This window comes from Impatiens glandulifera, chromosome 2 (assembly GCF_907164915.1).
Source record: "Impatiens glandulifera chromosome 2, dImpGla2.1, whole genome shotgun sequence".
Classification (NCBI taxonomy): Eukaryota; Viridiplantae; Streptophyta; class Magnoliopsida; order Ericales; family Balsaminaceae; genus Impatiens; species Impatiens glandulifera.
Window position 1 is genome coordinate 43,682,730 of NC_061863.1, and position 20,892 is coordinate 43,703,621.

At 31.4% G+C, this 20,892-nt stretch overlaps 2 protein-coding genes across 2 annotated transcripts; both read left to right on the plus strand.

The window, feature by feature from the left end:
• Nucleotides 1-392: 392 nt before the first annotated feature.
• On the plus strand, nucleotides 393-2,639 carry LOC124926389 (DNA repair RAD52-like protein 2, chloroplastic). The gene is made up of 4 exons (XM_047466603.1): nucleotides 393-853; nucleotides 985-1,022; nucleotides 1,782-1,873; nucleotides 2,278-2,639. The coding sequence occupies exons 1-4, from the start codon at nucleotides 465-467 to the stop codon at nucleotides 2,410-2,412; spliced, it is 654 nt and encodes a 217-aa protein (XP_047322559.1). The 5' UTR covers nucleotides 393-464; the 3' UTR covers nucleotides 2,413-2,639.
• Nucleotides 2,640-10,414: 7,775 nt separating this feature from the next.
• LOC124924042 lies at nucleotides 10,415-19,277 on the plus strand. The gene is made up of 8 exons (XM_047464085.1): nucleotides 10,415-10,797; nucleotides 10,880-11,278; nucleotides 11,842-11,906; nucleotides 12,025-12,417; nucleotides 12,779-14,132; nucleotides 15,343-15,437; nucleotides 16,448-16,589; nucleotides 18,321-19,277. The coding sequence occupies exons 1-8, from the start codon at nucleotides 10,548-10,550 to the stop codon at nucleotides 18,965-18,967; spliced, it is 3,345 nt and encodes a 1,114-aa protein (XP_047320041.1). The 5' UTR covers nucleotides 10,415-10,547; the 3' UTR covers nucleotides 18,968-19,277.
• The last annotated feature ends 1,615 nt before the right edge of the window (nucleotides 19,278-20,892 follow it).

The following is a 20,892-nucleotide window of genomic DNA, read 5'->3' on the forward strand; positions in this document are numbered from 1 at the left end:
GACAGCGCATTTAATTTTATGCCCGATAAAAAAAATTAAATAAAGATCCTTATGGTCAGTCAAATTTTTTATTTAAAAAAATGTGGATGAGAGAGAAAATAATTATATTTGGAAAAATAATCATGCATGGAAAAATAACTATGTTAGGGACATTTTTATTCATTTTCTTGAATGTTTTTTTTTTAAAAAATTTATAATTTTTTTTAGTATAATTTTATTTATTTATTTCACTTTCATGACAAACCATGTCGAAATTCGTGAAAATTTTTTATCTGTAATTAGTTGGATATGAATATTCTTAATATTATTATAAAACTAGTAGATAGTTGGAGGACAAAAATGTACTTTATTATATACGGTACTAATTCTTCCATCTACCAACCTCCTCCCCGATGTGGTAGCTTAAAGTCGAAAAAGGTCCAAACTGCTTTCTTTGCTCTCTCACCTACTTCTTCTCCGGCGAAATGTCTACTCTTCACCATTTCAATCTTCCCTGCCGTCCGGCCACATCTTCTCGCAACCTCTCCTCGCCGGCTACATTGCTTAATAAACGGCATCATCCTTTGCATCGTGGCTACTGCAATGGTAGTAGTAGAGGATCTTGCAAAAGCAAACCATCGCCTGTGTTTGCTATCGATCGCAACAGCTCTGCAGCTGGAAAAACCGGTGGAGATTCTACAAAGAAAGCTTCTGTTCCTAGCTCAAACTATGTTGTGCCTCTTGATAAGTCTCTTTCTTCCTCTTGCCTTACGCGTCCTCTCGTTGAGATCCTAAGAGATCTTAATAAGAGGATTCCTGATAATATCATTAGTAAATCTGATGGTGATGATGAATTCTCTACATTCATTCCTTGGTATATATATATTTATTCATTTACTTGCTTTTTGATCTTGTGTTTGTACGTTTATCTATGATCTTGAGTTTGATCATTGATGGTTGATCTGAGCGGCAATTGATTAACGCTGGTGTTTTTGGTTTGATTAGGTACCATGCTAACCGTATGTTGAGTTTCTATGCTCCAGGTGAGTCTCTTATTGTTCTTTTATTTCCTATTTTATGACAATTTCAGAGCAGTTGTTAGGCAATGTTGATAGTTCTGTAGGCGTGATGGCGAATTAGCTTCTACATTTTGGAATTCTATACCAAGTTTATTGTCGTTTTTGAGATTCTGTTCTGATTTGATTGGTATTCAATTCCATTTGCGAATGATGTCCATCTACTTGTTTATTGTGCGGTTTCACTGCTACTTCACTACATGAGCTTGTATATTTACCTAGTGTTTGCTTGCTATTAGGGTTTATGAAGATATTTTCTTTTGCTCTCAAGTTTTTCTGTACAAATTTCTGCTGATATGCTTCTATTTTGTTCTTAGATTCAACTGACTACTGTTAGATTTCTCTTGGAGTTGAGGATATAGAATAATTACATTCCCTGCTCACTGAGAATGTGGATCTTTATCTGATACATCATTTGGTTGTTTAGTTTTCATGACATTTCATATACTTATCGGTTGATTAACTCAGTTGTTATGCAGTTTTCAATTATGACCTCCCTTAATTTCGAACAGCTCATTCAAAACTCAATAGTTTCCGTGTTTACTTCCACATAGTCATTGTTGTTATCCATTATGATTAGTAAAAGGAAACTTATTATCCTATCCATCAGCACTTGATTTGTAATAAATTGGAGCTGAGTTGATAATTAATAGATCATTTGAGAAACCTCATCATTGATTATCTTCGCACAACAAAAGTAATTTACTCTTTCATTGCATTGGTTAGGCTGGTGTGGCGAAATCCGTGATGTTATCTACTCTGAAAATGGAAGTGTCACTGTTGTATACCGTCTTACTATAAGAGGTTCCGATGGAGAGGTTATTCTTCTTTAAAACCTTACAAACTATATTCTCCAAAAAATGGTTTAAACATTTGAATTGAATGATGTCTCAATTTTATCATCATCATGTTTGATTTTTTCCTTTCATTAATGAAGTGGAAATGTATTTGTTCTTGGATCTTGAAGGTGGTCTAAGTTTTCATTCAGCCTCCATAGTGAACTTGAATGTGATATGAGAATACAGAACCTAGATTAGGGTTCCAAAGGGCCAATCATACTAAAACACGCGCCCATCAAATTAGTTTATGTTATCGTTTTGATTATTGAATGTTTAAACCCTAGAGTTTGATCGAAATCTATGAGTATGTTTCATTTCATAACTGTCATATTCTCAAATCAGGTAAAAAAATGCTGATCATCTCTAATTGTCAATATTACCAGGCTTATCGTGAGTGTTCTGGGACAGTATCTTCTAATGATGGTGACATTTTGGATCCTGTTGCTGCAGCAGAGGAAATAGCCTTTTGCAGAGTATGTGCTCGATTCGGCCTTGGCTTGTATCTCTACCACGAATGATTCTTTCGGGTTTGTAAGTTTATTTGATTTTTCCTATTTCATACAAAAGAATGGAAACAGTTTGCTGCGAATAGTGTAGATAATCTTGTATTGAATTGAGTATACAGATTTTGTTCAATCGATATATGAACATGAACCATATACATTATTGTTGTTATGATTATCTCAACCCATTTGGAAATATCTTTTGGACTGAATTAGAGCTGGTTATTCTTACTCATTTATCATTTGGATGTTCTTTTTAGATCTTTGAAGATATTGAGTGTATTTTACTTCTGTGTTTGTTCACGTAAATTGTTCAAGGTTTCTTAAATAGAAAGAGTATTATATAAGAGATTAAATGTATCATGTTGGATGTGAATGATGGATATGATTGAGTTTTGCTCCTTTTATTATTTCAGATAATTAACTTTGTTTTTAAAAAAATGTTCATGATAGAAAAATGAGAAAAAAAAAAGAGTGAAGACCTGAATTGAAAGAATAATATGGTTTCTAACAATAAATAATTTTTTTAATATATTTACATAATAATCACATTTTATTTAAAAAATATTCAAATATTCACATATATTATTAATTATGAACTTAATAATATTTATTATAAAATATTATTAATATGCAATATATATATACATAACATAAATTTCATCTTTATCTCTCTTTATCCAACCTCCTCAAATAATTATGAAAAAATAACATAATAAATTAATAAATAATTGATACTATAGATATTAAATTGTAACAAATATTTACCAAAATACAATTTTCAATAGACAAAATTCAACAATTATGTAATTGGTTATGCGTCACTATAAGAATGACCTCATTTGAGTCGTTAAACGATGAGGGCTGGAGTAGAGAAAGTTTGAATGAACCAATAAAATCGTATCGAAAAAATCTCTACCAAATATTTTGATTGCGAGTTGAAATTATCCTTAAACGAGGGTTAATAAGTAATGTCTAAAAATATCCTGTCAAATAATAATTGATTATCTACATATATTTCCAAAATTGTAGGAAAATTGTACAAATAATGATTAAATATATGGGAGGACATCTATATTAAAAATCAAACCTAATAACTAACTATTGAAAATATGGAAAAACAACTTCAGAACTGATAATTTTGTCTCCTTCTATTAAAAGGGGACAGACACGGACTCGAGAAAACATCGTCAAACACAGTCAGAGGATATGAGCAAAAAGTGACCCACCGAAAATTAAAAGTATTATTTGAATCACAAAAATTCGGATAAAAAATTTGATTCAGTTAAATAAGATGTTACATCGAACAAAATACGATGTCAACTCAAATATGAGGATCAAGAGAAAAACAAAGCACCCTCTAATGCTAAAAAGTCATTGTTCTGAAAATCATTTCAGTCATCAACTCGAATTTTTAGGCAAACTTCAGTCTAAACGGTCCAACCGGTTGAACCACTAATTTGACCAAATTTTAAATTAAAAAATTTCAAGTCTCTCCCCCTCCCTCTGCTTCAATCTCTATTGTTTTTTTTTTTTTTTTTTAAAAATATCATGAATAATGGAATGTGAGATTCAGAATATATCAGTGTTTGAATAGACTACAATCATGTTTGTCCTTAGATCATCTACAACCCACAAACTCATTCTCAAACCTAAAATGCAGTAAACGTCACATTAAAAACTGTAATTTTTTTCCAATCCAAAAATCTATTTCCAAACTCAAAAGAATATTTTTAGAATATTTTTAGAATATTCCTTTCTTACACTAACTTTTTAATCTTATTAATATTATCTATATATTTATCAACTTTACATTTAACTACAATATTTTTTTATTAATTTAATAAAATAAAGATAAAATTAATTATATATCAATAATTCACAATCAAGCAAATAATTCAATAATATATTTAAATAAACAAACATAATATATTAAAAACAAACATTATTAATAAAAAAATAAAAAAATTCTATGTTTATTCGTAATGTAAAAATATAAAATAAATTAGATAAATTATATAGTTTAATGATTTAATTATATATTTAAAAAATATTATAATTTTTATCTTAAAAGTAAAAAATAAAATTAGAGAATAAATTTGTATTATAAATATTTAAGATTATATAAAATAAAATAAAATAATAGATTAAGGATCATTTTAAAAATTGCCAAAATGGGAGAATGAACCGTGCCAACCCATATTTGGTTGGAAGGGAGAGAGTCATCCAAACGCAAAATGAGTTTGCGAATGGAGTCTGGTTGGAAGAGAAAAAGGCACGCATAATGGGCGTGCTTGTTGGAGATGCTCTTATCCTTCAAATATATCTAAGAGCAATCAGAAATTTATTTGCCCGGAAAACAACTACAACTAGGTCATGATCATGATGAAGATAAAAATATATATCTATAATTTCCAATGCCTCCTGACCACCACATTTTTAAGGTGAAATTTTAATTGGGATCCATTATAATCCTTCAATGCTCATCAGAAAAAAAAATTCAAGTCCCAACGAGATCAACAACTACATCATTTCCATATCTTAAACGATAAGTTAGGACTTACTGCCTTTCAAATCTTACTAGCTTTAAAAAACAATTGTTTGATCCAAGAGTTGAAAAAAAAAAAAAAACTTATGATTTAAAGAAGAAACGAGAGTCTTGATGTATGTAGGTCAATAAAGATGTAGATCCATTCTTAAGAGAGAGGAGAAAATGCAGATCCACTCTTACTATTTAGAATGACCTTTTTTATCAGATATTTTTGGTTCGATTTTTCGGTTGCACCGAATTTTGACCGATTGAAAAGGTGATCGTATTAAACTAAAAAATCGGACCGTACACTCAATTGTTTTGTAGTCTGACCAAGTATTTTAAAAATATGAAAAAAAACTATTGAATGGATAAGAAGAAATATCTTTTTAACTTTTTTTTAAAAAAATCTAGAACGAAAAAAACTGAAAAATATTTGTATTTATATATATATATATATATATGAGAAATGATTGGAGATGTAATTTAAAAGGGAATGACTTGAGTGACAAGTGATATGTCATTCTCTCATAAATTTTATCCCTCCTTTATATATATAGATTTGTTTTACCTAGAAAGTTTTAAAAGTATTATATTTTTAACAAAATCAAATCTAATAAATAAAATTGTTAAATATACAAATTTATAAAAAATTAAATTTTAATGAAAAAGATTCAGCAATATCCTAATTTTTAGGATGACTTTAAAGATTTGAAATGATTAATGATGAATTAAGTAAACTGAAGAAACTAATCAAATGTGTCAAAAATATTTTTACAAAATATTTTGAGTGGTAATGTAAATTGTCTTTTAACTCAGGGTCATTAATTAACGTTATAAAATATTCTGGTAAATGATAATTGACTATCTATATCTATTGTCAAACACCAAGAAACTCATGAATAATGAAAGAATATATATATAAGAGAGATTTCACCTCAAAAATAGGTTTTAACGACTCTTTATTGAAAAAAGAAAAACAATTAAACATCTAGTAAATTCACATCATTAACTGCTAAGAAAGGTCATGAACTAAAAAAAAATGATCAGAAAGACAATCAGAAACAATCAGAAAGTATGAGCAACAACGAACTCACCAACAACTAATAATTTTATTAGGATTATAAAAATTTGGAATGAAAATTTTAATTCGACTAAACAAGTTGTTGCACCGAACAAAATATAACACCAATTAAAATCTTAGTGGTGAAAAAAACAAGACACTCTATTGTAATTGAAAGGGCTAATAATAAAATTATTTTGAGAATTTTTTTAGTTTAATTCACTAAGATTACAAGGATCGTCATTAGATCGCTATGAGGGAAGATCATAACGGGGAATACGTTTATCATTCCCGTTCCATATTATTTCGAGATTATTTTTAACTACTATCCCTATTCTATTCGGTTTAAAAAAATCATGGAGACACTATTTATATCATATTAAAATATTTTTTTGAATAAAATTATATAAAATAAAATTTTTAATATTATATATATTGAAAAATTATATTATTATTATAAAGAAATAAATTTAAAACTCTTATAAAATTGAAAAATAAATAAACATATTGATAATGTTTTATATTTAAGAGTAATGATAGAGAGAGCGATGTTAGGACAACGACTCCTCACCTGGTAGTCACGTGAATAAAATATGCCACGGTAGAAAAATAAAAATAAAATAAGAATAAAGCACTCACTCTTCTTCAGTTTTAATTAAATCATAGCCAGACTATGATCAAATTATAGCCTTTTCCTATCAAAAAGAGCTCAAAACTCAAAAGTATGAGTTTTAAATTTATCTCTCTCAATGAGAAACCCAAATTGAAACAGACAACGACCTAGAAGACAACTACTATGAAGAAGACCATCATGAAGACCACTACGACCGCGAAAAAAACGTTAACATGTATTCTTTTTAAACTAAACTGTAATGTATGAAATGTAATGTTATTTTAAACTTAAATTGTAATGTATGAACTTTATTGTTATTTAAAACTTAAATTTTAATGTATGATCTGTAATCTTCTTTTAAGGTAAAGTGTAAACTGTAATGTATGGACTATAATGTTTTTTAAAGGTGAAATGTAATGTCTAAACTTTAATATTATTTTTAAAAGTGAAGTGTAATGTTTGAAAATTTTAACTGTATTGTCTGTACTGTAATGTTATTTTTAAAACTAAAGTTCAATGTCTGATAAACTAAGGTGAAATATTGGTCTGATGGGGATGAAATGGTCCCGAATATGTTCATATTATGGCTGAAATGGTTCTGAACATGACCATGTTTGGGACAAAATGATGTAATTTTTATTCATTATTTTTTTGTTATTACAGTTTCTCTCTTATTATGTAGCTTAATGGATCCCGAAGTTCAAATCTACGATTTTCAAATCCCTAGTGTTGGAATGACTTTTCAAACCGAGAGGGACATTCTCGAATATTATAACGCCCATGCCCAATCAAAGGGTTTTGGCATTTCTAAGCTACGAGTAAAGAATGGTTTGGAAGACAAACAAAAGTGGTTTTACATTGCTTGTTCCAAAAGCGGTGCATGTTCTATAAAGAAGGGAAATATTTTACAATGTAGAACTTCCACCCTGACGAACTGTAAGACTAAGATAAATGTTGCAATTCGGAATTAAGGTGATGTTAGATAACTAGTGTTTTTCATGACCATAACTATATCTTGAGTCCTGAAAAGTCGAGACATCTTAAATCTCACAAGGTTCTAGATCCAATTGCGAAGAAAAGATTGAATTTAAACGACGAAGTTGTAATTACTTTGTCAAAACATATCAATCACTTGTAGTTGAAGCTGATGGATATGATAATATGCCTTTTGATGAGAGAAGCTGCAGAAACTATAGTTTAGAAGATAGGCGGTTGCGGTTAGGAAATTGTGATGTTGAAACGCTATGTCAATATTTATACCGAATACAAAACAAATATTTACATTTTTTATGTATATGATGTGGACGAGGAAAACCGGATAAAGAATGTGTTTTGGGCTGATGGAAGATGCATATCTACATACGAGTACTTCTCGGATGCCATCACATTTGACAGAACATATTTAACAAACCACTATGATATGTCATTTGCTCCTTTTATTAGTGTTAATCATCATGAACAATCAACTGTCTAGTGAAGATTTAGAGTCATTTATCTGGCATTTCAAAGCCTGGTTGACATTTATGAACGGACGTGCTCCAAAATCAATAATCATTAACCAATGTCGATAAATAGACATTGTAATTGAAAAATGTATTTCCGAACACCTGTCACCATTTTTGTTTTTGGTATATAATGAACAAACTCTCCACCAATTTGTCTGCAAATGCTCATTATAAAAATATTAAAAAAACATTGAAAAAAATTGTCTATAACTTAATCACAATCGAGCAATGTAAAACAATTATTGACTGAACTCCTTGCACGTAGAGCATGCAAAATTGATTCCTTTATGTATGTTAAATGTCACTTCTGGACAGACATGTCAACATCTCAAAGAAGTTAATCTATGAATGTTTTTTTTTATTATTTTGTTCATTTTAAAATTTTTTAAAGCAATTTGTAGAGCAATATGACATGACCCTTAAGAGGAACCTAGAGAAGGAAAAAAATGGATTTTTAGTCTTATAATTCGACTATTCCAATTGTGAGTGGGTATTCATTGAAAAATCAATTTCATAGTATATATATTAATGGAATTTTTAAGTTGTTCTAGAATGAGGTGAAATGGTTGATGTTTTGCGACACCTCCATACTTAAAGACACTGGGACAACAAGTACATTTGGAGTGGTGGAGACTATACAAGGTAATGATAAAGACATTGTAAAGATATTTTTGTAAAGGTAAACTTCACCCTGACGGAAACTGCTGTAAACTGTTAATGTCAGATGTTTGAATTCAAAGGAATATTGTGTAGACATATTTTGACGGTTTTGAGAAGACTGAAGTCTGAAGGTGAATAAGGTGTCAGCTAATTATATCTTGGACCGATAGCGCAAAGATTTGAAAAAAAAAGTTATTAGAGTATAAGTAATATTTATGATTATGATATGGGTGACATTAAAAAAAATCAGTATAGCTATCTTACTTCGATGATGCAAGAGCTCCAACAGATTACAACACAATCTGATCATAATACTTCTTTTTTGGATGAAGTGGTGAATGAAAAGTTTATTACATATTCGACAAGATCAGTTTCTACACCAACAACTTTTGCACATACATCTTTTGCACCAACACAATTGATCCACTCACCCGTTAGAGTAAGGGCCAAAAATCAACCACCAACCAAACGTAAACAATTTGTCATCGAAAGAGTTATAAACAAAAAGGGTCAAATAAGCTTAATTTCTGAGATGTGATTTTATTTAGATATTTGTAAATTGTTACAAAACTACATTGAAATGCAAGTTCCATTATTTTTTGTATTAGAGAAATTCAATTTTCCTTCATATCATTTTTGTCCTCTCAAATATATCCCGAAGATAATATTTGTGGGGACAACATTCAACAAAGATAGTAATTGTATGAATATGTTGCATATTGTAATATAAAAACGTTAATATTTAGTATAAAAAAAATTACAGTTCAATATATAAGACGTTTAATATAATTTCTTTTACATAGAAATGTAATATCTGATGAACTCAAGTGTGATTGTGCTATATTCTGTGCAGATTTTGTCATATTCTATGCAGATCTAGCCATGTTCGGTGTAGATTTAGCAATAATGTCTAATGCATTTTAACGATGGAGAATGTTAATATCGGCGCAGCCAGAGGCTCATCCTCTGCAATCTGAGACTCCTCCACATTATTTGTTAGATGATCTGCCACATGATTTATTAGATGATCTGCCACCTAATCAGCTAGATGATCTACCACCCGATCTGACACCTCATCTATCACCGTCTCAGCCTCATCCTTGTGGGTGCTTGAAAGTGGAAGGCGTCAAACATCCCTTAATATCCGAATCCTCCTCGTTTCATTTTCATTTTCATTTTCATTTTCATTTTCATTTTAATTGTGTTTATTAGTGTTAGGGTGAGATCAGGACAAAGTCGAAGCGAATCACAAATACTTTTTCCGCACTATCCTCGGTCAACTACCGATCAAACCGAAAAAACTCGCCCCTAATAGGACAATTTGAATCAAAATTTACGGGACGAATTATAATTGTCATCCATAATTATGACTATGAAGTCATGCTTAAACTTGGATAACAAAAAAGAATTATTTTTGAACTATTTTCATAAATTATTTTAAAATGTTAAAATCAATAAAAAAAAAAAAGTAAAATATAACATTTTATAATAAACTAAAATTAAAATGGTATAATATTAAAGGTTAATTTCTAACTAAATTAAATAATTACATGTTTAAATTTTTATTTTATCTATAGTTTGTGTATTTGATAGAAATAAATAAATACAAAAAATTACATGTTTTAATAACAAAACAAGGAGAGCCGCTCTAGCTCTGGTTCTCATGTAAATGAATGTAGCTGAATGAAAGAGGAAGGATTTCCTCGAGCATAATCAGCTACACAATCAAGCTGTAAACGCCGGTTTGAGCTACGGCAATTGTACTGGACTAATCTCTTGATGCGGCAGCGGCGGTTACCTGAAACTCTTCTGATGTCTCATACTGGCGATTCGTGTCAATTGAGTATGAAAACACTAGCAACCATATCACTACTCATTTTCTCTTCATCGTGTCTACTAATAATGATCGATGCCGTTAATACTAGCAGCAATCGAGTCAGATCATCCCAATGGGACCTCCTTTCGTTACGTAACTTCTCATCTCAGATACATATCCACCCTCACATTCTCATCCTCGTTACAGTTCCCTGTAAGTCCTTTCTTTCATTCTTTCATTGAGCAAGTTATAATATTTTGTAGTGTCAGCTGATCGTTTGATTTTGGGTTGGTAGGGTCCGGTGAATCTCGGGCTCTTACGAATGATATTTCACAGTTGGTTGCTAATATGCAAGAGAAGTTTGACAATCTTAAATTGATGCTTGTATACAAAAATAGAGAAAAGATTCTTACAGATGCTTTAGGTGCTAAAGATGGAATTACAGTCATATACTGTCATCATTCTTTGTCTTACAAGTATGAAGGAAGGCTTCGGGCGCAGAATATACTGTCTTCTGTTGATTTTGTTATGTCACTACCACCTGAAGAATTTCCTCTCCAGTTGGTTAAAACATCGGAGGAGTTGAAATCGTTTGTTGAATCAACCGATAAATCTTTACTGCTGGTGGAATTCTGTGGATGGACACAGAGGTTGTTGGCCAAAGCCAGGAAGAATGCAACTGAGAATTCTTTCGGTAGAGTTATTATTTTGATTATTTGGTATTTTGGTTCGTTTATTAGCATAAAAACCTTTTTCTGACTAGATAATTGATCAAGGATATGCCTCCAAGCTAAATGGTGTTAACCATAGCAACAGAACTCTCGTGTATTTATATGTTGCCACAAGAATAGATGTACAAAAAAGTTGTTTTTATTTGTTTACTGTTCGTTTTTTATGGTGTGTATCTTTAGACCAACAAGATCATAGATGCAATTGTGTTATAGGTATGCCTTAATGATCAACATTTTTTTAACATATAAAGCCATTTCTGCGCTTATGATTTTTATCTTTCCACTAATCAACTTTCTTGTATTCATGTTTGAGTGATATACCCCTATGGACAACTGTTATACTACAATGTCAGCTCTACTAGAAATATGAAAGAGGGGAATGCATGTTTTAGTTGTTGGATTCTTCTTTCTTTATTTATGTTGCTTTCATTTGACATTACTGTACGTTTTCTGGGGCAAGCTTATGCATCATTAACATATTATTTCAGAGAAGTGCATTTAGTGATCAAGATATTTTTCTCTACAGATGATCCTAGACCCGATGAGAAGCTAAATAGATCGTGTGCAGCTGGCTGCAAAGAAAACCAGAAGGTTTATTCTTCTTGTGATCAAGTCCAAAACTTCTGTTTAAATTTGAACATTTTATTGGTGTGTTTGATGTTAATTATTCTAATAAAAACATATCCAAAATACACAAATGACTTCACAGGTGTTAAATGAAAAGATGTCGTGTGCTGCTCAAGACAAGATCGGTCAGCCTCTTCCATTCCCGGAACTTTTCTATGCTAGTGAGAGCAACTCCTTGAATGTTGACAATCAAAATGCTAGTAATACACTTTCTTGTGGCTTTGAAGAGTTCCAGCGGTTTGAATCTTTCTTCTCAGACTTAATGACAATGATGAGACAATCATTTCTACCTCCAGAAAGGTTAAGATTTGGTTTGATATCCGAATCATCATTGCTTTCATCATTGGGTGTTGAAGATTCTGGTTCCTGGTTTATGATGCTCCAATTTGCTGGATGTCCTAGTTGCTCAAAAGTTATCAAGGACATCGACATAATCAGAAGTGCACTGAAGTTTCCAAGCCAACTTCTCATGGAGGCAAGTAATGGATTATGAATTTTATATGCTTATTTGGTCTCACTATGTATTTTTCTGGATCATGTTCTCCAACTCGAACACCCAAGATAAAGCTGTTGATTTCTGGGATCTATAACATCATTTACTCACGAATTTATTCATATCAATAAAATGGTTTGTGATTATAAAAACCACAATCCTCCTAATAGGAAATGCTGACTTTCAGTTGTTGTCCATAAATTCTAAAATTAAGACTTTCCAAAAAATAAAAATAAATCTAACCCCTAAGTAGCCTCCGAATCACTGACTGGATTTTTTCCTTCCACTACATACTGTTTGTTTTTCAGTATCACTTATGTATTGGTTCCACTTTCTTATGCAGCTGGACGATGATGGCTACGATCCTGTGCCTGTTTTACCTGTCCATAAACCTTCACTGCTTCTCTTTATTGATAGATCATCTGACTCGGCAGACACGAGAAGAAAGAGCAAGGAAGCTCTTAAATCTTTAAGAGAATTAGCGTCGAACTATCACACATCATCTCAAATGAGCAAAAATACCATTGAGCCCGAGGTACTCTTATCTGAAGCTCATCAAGCATCAAGGAGTGCCTCTAGTCACAGGTTATCGAAGTTGCCTTTAACATCTCAAAATGTTGTAGCAACGGATAAGCTCTCTAGGATGATTCTAAACAAGGGAACACATCATAGTATAGATAAAATAGTTTCGCACTTGAAAGGCAGTTCCATGAATGAGATTTTGTCATTTGTGATGCAGCAAGAGAAAGAGACCAAGTTAAGCAAACTTGCAAAAGAGGCAGGATTCCAACTTCTCTCTGATGATAAAAACATCAAGCTATCAGAAGCTTTATCTGTACAGCAAAAAACACTCCTGTCTGATGATATAAACATCAAGCTATCAGAAGCTTTTTCTGGACAGAAAAAAAAACTTCGATCTGATCAAGTTTCTTCAGATGACTTTCGCAAGAAGGTTGAGATATCTCTATCTGCTGTAATGTCATCTCTGAAAGATAAAGAAACATCTAAAAGCTCAGTTTCCAAAGCATCTAATGCTAAGGAGGGAACTATTAATACTGGACAAGAGTTACATGTTAAGCCCGACCATGATCATGCTAAAGAGAGTTTAACTAGCTCTAGAGACGAGACATCGGGGCAGAAATACAGGTCGCACTTAGAGAATGAACATCAGTTTGAGGACTTTAGAGGCTCCATTTTCTTTTCTGACGGTGGATATAAGCTGCTTAGATCTTTAACTGGGGATTCAAATATCCCTTTGTTAGTAATAATTGACCCCAACTCACAGCAACATTATGTCTTACCTGAAGAGGAAGGTTTCTGCTTTTCTGTACTATCTAATTTTGTTGACAGGTTTCTCAATAGAAGTCTTCTTCCATATCAGCAATCTGCATCTACTATTCCCAGACCTCGAGAGCCTCCACTTCCACCTTTTGTTAACCTGGATTTTCATGAAATGGATGCTATCCCTCCACTTACCTACCATACATTCTCAGAGATGGGCATTGGAGTTAATCAGTCTGATTATACGAATGCTGAGCAAGTGTGGAGAAAAGATGTTTTGGTTCTCTTTAGCAATAACTGGTGTGGCTTTTGTAAAAAAATGGAACTAGTTGTCAGAGAAATATATCGGAATTTTAAGCTCTATATATCCAAGATGAGAAAGGAAACTGGGGGTCAAACCTGTGTCTCTTCTTCCAGTAAGTGATATAGTACAACATATTTTACAAGCTTTATACCATATGAAATTTATGTTCTATTGTTGTTAGGAATCCCTTATTAACTACTAAAAAGTTCTCTGAATAATATGTATTGAACATTTTAATATTGACCATACACCTTTAGATATAATAACGTCCATATTAGAATCAAGGTTGTTGCCCACAAAGCTGTTTAACGCGATAGTTTAAAATCTCACGGGTACCATCCTAATCCCAAGTACCAACACCTTGAAATTGTGTACAAGTCATACTGCATTAGTCTTCACCTGGCTTCAGTGCTCTACACTTTTTTACAGTAAACTTAGTAGACGAATGGGCGTGGAGAAACATGTATGTGGACAGTACTAAACCCTTATTTTTTATCTTTAGTTATAACTTAAAAGCAAACAAAAATCTTAACATATTTGCCAAAAAACTAGCCAAACCCTCAAATTTTCCCAAATCATCACATGGGATTAAATTGGAGCGTTGAGTCTTGCGTTAGTATCCATCCCACATTCTTTGCACAAAAGCAGGTAGTCAGTTAACCTGATTGTTTTGTTCATGTATTTAATATTTATTCAATCTTTACATAGTATTGCAACATGTCATAATCGCTTTGCTCTTTGGGTTTCTTGGTTTAACAAACACTCTTGCATTTCCTTTAGTCTAGATCTCATACACAATTGCAACAAAAGGGCATCCAAGTAGTACTAAATCCTTCTTATGAAGGCAATATTTTGGATTCATACAGAGAATGCAAACAAATATCAACTACTCTAGCTAATATACTTGAGATTAAAACCTTGAAGACTTAGAGTTACATCTACCAAGACTTCTGTAATTTTTTGTGGTGTAAATTATATTTGCAATTGTCCAATATAATTTAATGTAGTGTATTGAACCTTATATTGAAATTGCTCTTTTGGTGAGCAGATTTTAACTGCACATCCTTCAAGCTGTTAGAAGAAAATTGCTCAATTAGGTTTTGGTGCAAATAGACAATTCTTCTTAATTAGTATCTGTCGCAGTTTTACAAACTGTATAACTTCTCCACTGCTTTCTTAGTTCCAAAATGATCATGACATTTTGGACACCTGGGATTCCTTTCTGTTTTGATGTTCTATGAAGGAGCTGTGTGTTTGCCTTAGCTGCTGATTTCTCCAGAAGGAGAAGATTAAATATATTTCAATGATTTATTTTGTGGCAGATGACATGGAAAATATTATTTTGAAGTTTCCTCTGATATACAAGATGGATTGCACATTAAATGACTGCAGTATGATCTTAAAATCTGTGACACAGGTACTGACTTGGATCTGTAATTTTTTTCTCCATTCTATATAACTGAGATTCTCTTGTTGTATTTCATGTCCCTTACTAATTTCATTTTAGTATACCTCTTCCATTGTTTTACTATTCAACCTTATTGTTATTAAACTTGAGTATTTTGTTATCCTTATAAGATGGAAAACTTTTCCTGATTCAATGAATATTAAAAAGCCCTTACCAATAGTTAAAGGAAGTAAAACACAAACACAACGCATAGTTTAAACATGAAATTGCTAGACTGTTTTGGAAGTGATGAGGGCTTGGTAGTGAAGGAGCACTGAGTTGGATTATATTCGTTTCTTGTCCATTTTAGATACCTTCACGATCCTAATGAGCCTATTCTAGAAACAGCTGGTTATTCCTAACTTGGAGGTGTTATTCTGAGCCCTGGCCCCTGGGGTCAACAAGGAGGGTAGTAAAGGAATATTCACCTGTTGTCTAGGAGCCTTAGTGTTTAATGCACATATTTAAAGCATACAAAGCTATTCGAGTGGGATCCAGTTTATAGGCAAAACGAGTTTAAGAATTAACAAGAATATTTCTAGTGGAATATCTTCCACAATTTTTAGAGAGATGGTTCAATAATAGACTGAGGTATAAGTAAAGAGACTCATTCACATACATTAGAGTGGGATCCAGTTTATAGGCAAAAGGAGTTTAAGAATTAACAAGAATATTTCTAGTGGAATATCTTCCACAATTTTTAGAGAGATTGTTCAATAATAGACTGAGGTATAAGTAAAGAGACTCATTCACATACATATTATGCAAAGAGGCGTTACTTTTGTTAATTCAATTTTGTGAAGTGAAAAGCTTTCCATGAGATGGAAAATGAAAACTATAGGCCTATTAGTTATGGAGTGTATCTCTCTCAATTCTATTTGATTGGTGTTGCCTAGAAAACTTCTACTGCTATTTAGATACTTCTTTTGTTATTACATTTAAGAATCTAATTTCTCTCTTCCTGATATTAAATTCTGCAGAGAGAGCTTTACCCGTCATTGATATTGTTTCCAGCAGGAGGAAAGGAAGCTGTCTCTTATAGAGGCGATGTCTCTGTCGGGAGTATATTCAAATTTCTTGTCGATCATGGAAAAAATTCTGCCAGTCTTATTCATGAAAAAGGTGACCCTTTCTAGCAAAACAATGTTATTTAATAATATGCTTTTTAGTTGGATATCTTATGCCAGAAGTGTGCCATTTAGTGTTCGATATTTTGTACTACTATTAGTGTTTGTTTCTGTTTGATAATAGGGTAGGGCTAGAGCTTCTTGTAAATATACTAAATGACATTATGTAACTAGTAGTAGAGACTAAATGTAAATAGTTAGAATCTTTGTATTAGGGGGTATGATGAATATGGAATGAAGTGTTCCATTTAGTCTCTTCTTCTATTCTCTCTTAGTATCTAATCAAATTTTTATAATCTTTTCTCTCATGTTACCATAAATCCTAAATATACCTCATATGAAAACTATCTTTATTTGTGTTTCTGTATCTGATCCAAATACAAACATGTTTGGAAATTAAACTTAGTAAAAGACATATTTAGAAGTTTGTTTTTGTATTTGCCAGATCCATATACAAATATAAAAACATAAATAAAAAGTATTCCCAAATGGGGCCATATCTCTTCTCATCTAAACCCATGAAAATAAACCGTAACAATGGTATCAAAGCTAGGCTCCTCGTACCTGTGATTAGTTTGGAAGCGAACTGCAACCGCAAGCATCAACATTGAATTTTGGACAACCGATTGGATTTCCTTGCCAATTATCTACAACCGCAAGCCCTCCGTTAATCTCTTTTGCAATGTTACAATTGTAAATAGTAGGTAGGGTTAGGGCTTCTTTTATTTATACTAAATGACATTATTATAATGATACAAAACCAAATTATAATAGATAGAATTGGCATAAGCTATCTAAGAAGATAGAAGAACGAGGGATGAGAGGCTCATAAGAACGGCCCAAAGGCCTAGATGAGAAGAGAACCCAAAATATTCAAGTTCATTCACTAACAATTCAACATATCTAAATGGCTTACATCCCACTACTTAAATAGGCAATTACATAACCACTTATAACTACTACAGGCTACTTTTAAGTTTTAATTAACCACTAAAAACGAACAAACAAAATACTAACCATCAATTTAATATTCATACAAATTATATTAGGCATCCCTAGTTACCTGTATTTTAACATGGCTGCCCTCTTTCAAATCCCTCAACCACGAGAGATATCAAGGTTTGCAATCAAACCCCCATTAATTGCTTAAGGAACTGAGGAATGATTGAAAGAAAACTGTTGAAGATGGTGTGTAGATTCATAACATGATATATTAGATAGTAATATTATTAAAAGACAGTTACTAATTAATTAGTTAGCTATTAGTAGTTATGTTCACTTATGCTTATTAGTACAAATAAGTAATTGTAATTATATATGTAATGACAAGTTAAATATTGAATGAATTGTCTTCCTTTCTAAAGAGGTTCTTCTCTTCTCTTCCTTCCTTAAATGGAACTTTGTAGTTTGTATCATATAAATAGTTGGAATCCTTGTATTAGGAGTATGATAAATATGGAATGAAGTTGAAGTCTCATCTCATCTTATCTTTGGGTTTCTCCTTGTTTCTCATCTAAGGGCTTAGACCACTCTACATGGGAGCAGAACTGAGATTCTGTTGTCATTTTGCAGCATTTGTCATTATTTGAATAGAAGAAAGAAACAAAGATTGTTGCTTCAATTTACTTATTGACAAATCCCTCCTGTTTAACTCTTTTGAATTTGTACACTACTCCAATGGATATTCTCTATTTTCTCATCTCTTGAACTTATTTATTCTTAATAGGTCTTTTCTGGGGTAGAACAGAAAAGGGCATGTCCCTTAATTTTGAGGTAGATCAACCACATGTTGTGGTTCATAAAGAATCTTCCTTGAAGAAGGGCAACACCAATAATCAGGTTAAGATTAGAATATCCTCAGACTCCCCAGAAAGGGACTCTCTGATAGTGTCTGCCGGCAGTGTCCTTGTTTCAACCGACAAGTTGCAAAACGCATACCCATTTCAAGAATCGAGGGTTCTTATCGTCCAGGTGGAAAAAGGTAAACACTTTATAGGCCTGATTATCAACAAACCCATGAATTGGAGTTCTATACAGGGAATCGATAAACACTATTATGAACTAATAAAGGAGGCTCATTTATCATTGGGCGGTCCTTTGCCACAAAATGGAGCACCTCTTGTTGCTTTATCTAGGAAACCCTTTAAGGATCAATACCCAGAAATTCTTCCAAACATTTACTTTCTTGATCAGTGGGCAACTGTTGGCGAAATAGGAACGATGCGTTCGGAAAATCACTCTCTTTCTGATTATTGGTTCTTCTTGGGTTTCTCTAGTTGGGGTTGGGATCAATTGTTTGGGGAGATCGCCTTAGGGGCTTGGGATGTGGTTGGAGGTCCAAATGTTGAAGAGTTGTTGGATTGGCCGCGGTAAGTTAAATTAAATTAGTGGCCATGATTGTATGTGGTTTTGGATCTTTTTTTACCAAAGGGTTCTATTGTCGACTAATTAAACTAAACCCTAAACCGGTGTATAAATCTTGTAAGCCATTCTTCTATATTTTTTTTACTCTTCTTTCCCAAAGAGAGCTTGTGGGAGAATTTTATAGGTTTGATTAGTTTGAAACAGTGGTTCCAATTAGTTTCTACAGGTAATTTCTTAAATGGGATTTTACCAATTTACCAACACAGAGAATACTATTTAATATTGCCTTATTTGGTTTTGAGATAAATTTTATTTGAAATTCAGGGAGTTGTTTTTTCGTTAAACTAGCACTATCTCATAGTTATGACTATTATTCTGTTATAATTCTGGACAGTTATGGTAAATGGTCTGTTATATGTTTGTTTTAATTTCTGTTATTTGAAAGTTTGTAATTGAATTTTTTTTTTGGGTTTGAGCTTATATATAAGCTAAACTCACCCCAATAGGAGGATATGAATAAGATTGTGAAAAGTTTAGCTTATTTTAGTTTTTTCTCCGTGGTCTTCAGTTCTCGGACTGTTAGTATGCCAACAGTATTATCTTTTTATTCCTGTTTCATCTTTTTTTTTATTTTTACTCTTTAATTTCTTGTTCTTGTTCCCAAACTCTTCTGCTGTCCTTTAAATAATAGATTTAGTCTCGGTCATTTAGATCAAGAACTTTTAACTCGATTCCAGTTACAGATTTATATCATAACACATCCCAACTTAGACAGATTTTAAGAATTGAAAAACTTTGATTTTTTGGACAATGACTTGTCCACAATGGATTAGGGGATAGAGATCTTTAAATAAAGGGTAATCCTATTTTCTGCCTAAACTTTGTACTAATTCTGAGATTGCTTAAAGTATATATACTATTTGATTTTGTTTCTGGTATAAGTATGAAATATGTTATTACCAATTTTAAAGTTATATATATTTATTATTATTTTTTAAAATTATTATTATTTGTTTCAGTTTTTTATTTAATAATAATAAAAAATATGTATGGGTTATTTAAAACATATCAAAATATTATGTATTGTTTTTTTATAAATATATTAATTATTAATAATAGATAATAAATCCTTATAATATATATATCAAACAAAATAATGATTCAGGTTATCTGTATATATATAACTTTTTATTTAAATGAGGTATTTATTAAAAAAAATAATAGTGATCTTAATTACGATTAAACTAAACATTTACAAAATGAAAATTTAAAAACTATTTATTATTATATTTTTATATTATATTTAAAAGTCAATAATTATTAGAGAGGTTTACATGTTAGATTCCCCTTCAAAAAGAGGTAAAATAGTCATATTTAAAAATAATAATAATTTGATTATTTTGCTCCTTCTCATCAGAGGGAACATGAAGAAATATTGTAGACTCTTTCTTATTTTTTAAGTTCAACACGAGAAATGGTGTACTAACCCTTGTTTAACCTGGTTACATATGATACCACATTTGTCCAACCTACTGAAAAAACAAAAAGAATTCAGAATTCATTGTTGACCTAGAACTTTTGAGTTGTTTAGATTTTATTTTTTAATTTTGTATATCTAGATGAATATACATTTATTTGAAAAAGATCCAACATAATTTTTGTATTCGGCTCAATTATTTTAATAAAAGACTATATCGAGTTTAATTACAATTCAATTAAGATATATGTGTTATATAATTATATTAGATTAGTTGGTTAGAGTAATTTTGGTTTATGTTTTTATTATTATTGTTATATAGTTAATTTTATTGTGTTTTTGTATGTTTGGTGATAAATTTTGTTATTATTTTTATTTTTATCTTTAAATAACTATGCATTTCTATTTTAAAAAAATATATATATATTCAAATATCAATCAAATATTAATCATATTA

What these genes read in the sequence shown, in the direction of transcription:
- LOC124926389 (XM_047466603.1), top strand. Translation starts at nt 465, where the DNA reads ATGTCTACTCTTCACCATTTCAATCTTCCCTGCCGTCCGGCCACATCT. An exon ending in TTCTCTACATTCATTCCTTG is followed by an intron (nt 854 to 984) that starts GTATATATATAT and finishes TGGTTTGATTAG; the next exon opens with GTACCATGCTAACCGTATGT. An exon ending in TAAGAGGTTCCGATGGAGAG is followed by an intron (nt 1,874 to 2,277) that starts GTTATTCTTCTT and finishes CAATATTACCAG; the next exon opens with GCTTATCGTGAGTGTTCTGG.
- LOC124924042 (XM_047464085.1), top strand. Translation starts at nt 10,548, where the DNA reads ATGCGGCAGCGGCGGTTACCTGAAACTCTTCTGATGTCTCATACTGGC. An exon ending in CATCCTCGTTACAGTTCCCT is followed by an intron (nt 10,798 to 10,879) that starts GTAAGTCCTTTC and finishes TTGGGTTGGTAG; the next exon opens with GGTCCGGTGAATCTCGGGCT. An exon ending in GCTGCAAAGAAAACCAGAAG is followed by an intron (nt 11,907 to 12,024) that starts GTTTATTCTTCT and finishes ATGACTTCACAG; the next exon opens with GTGTTAAATGAAAAGATGTC.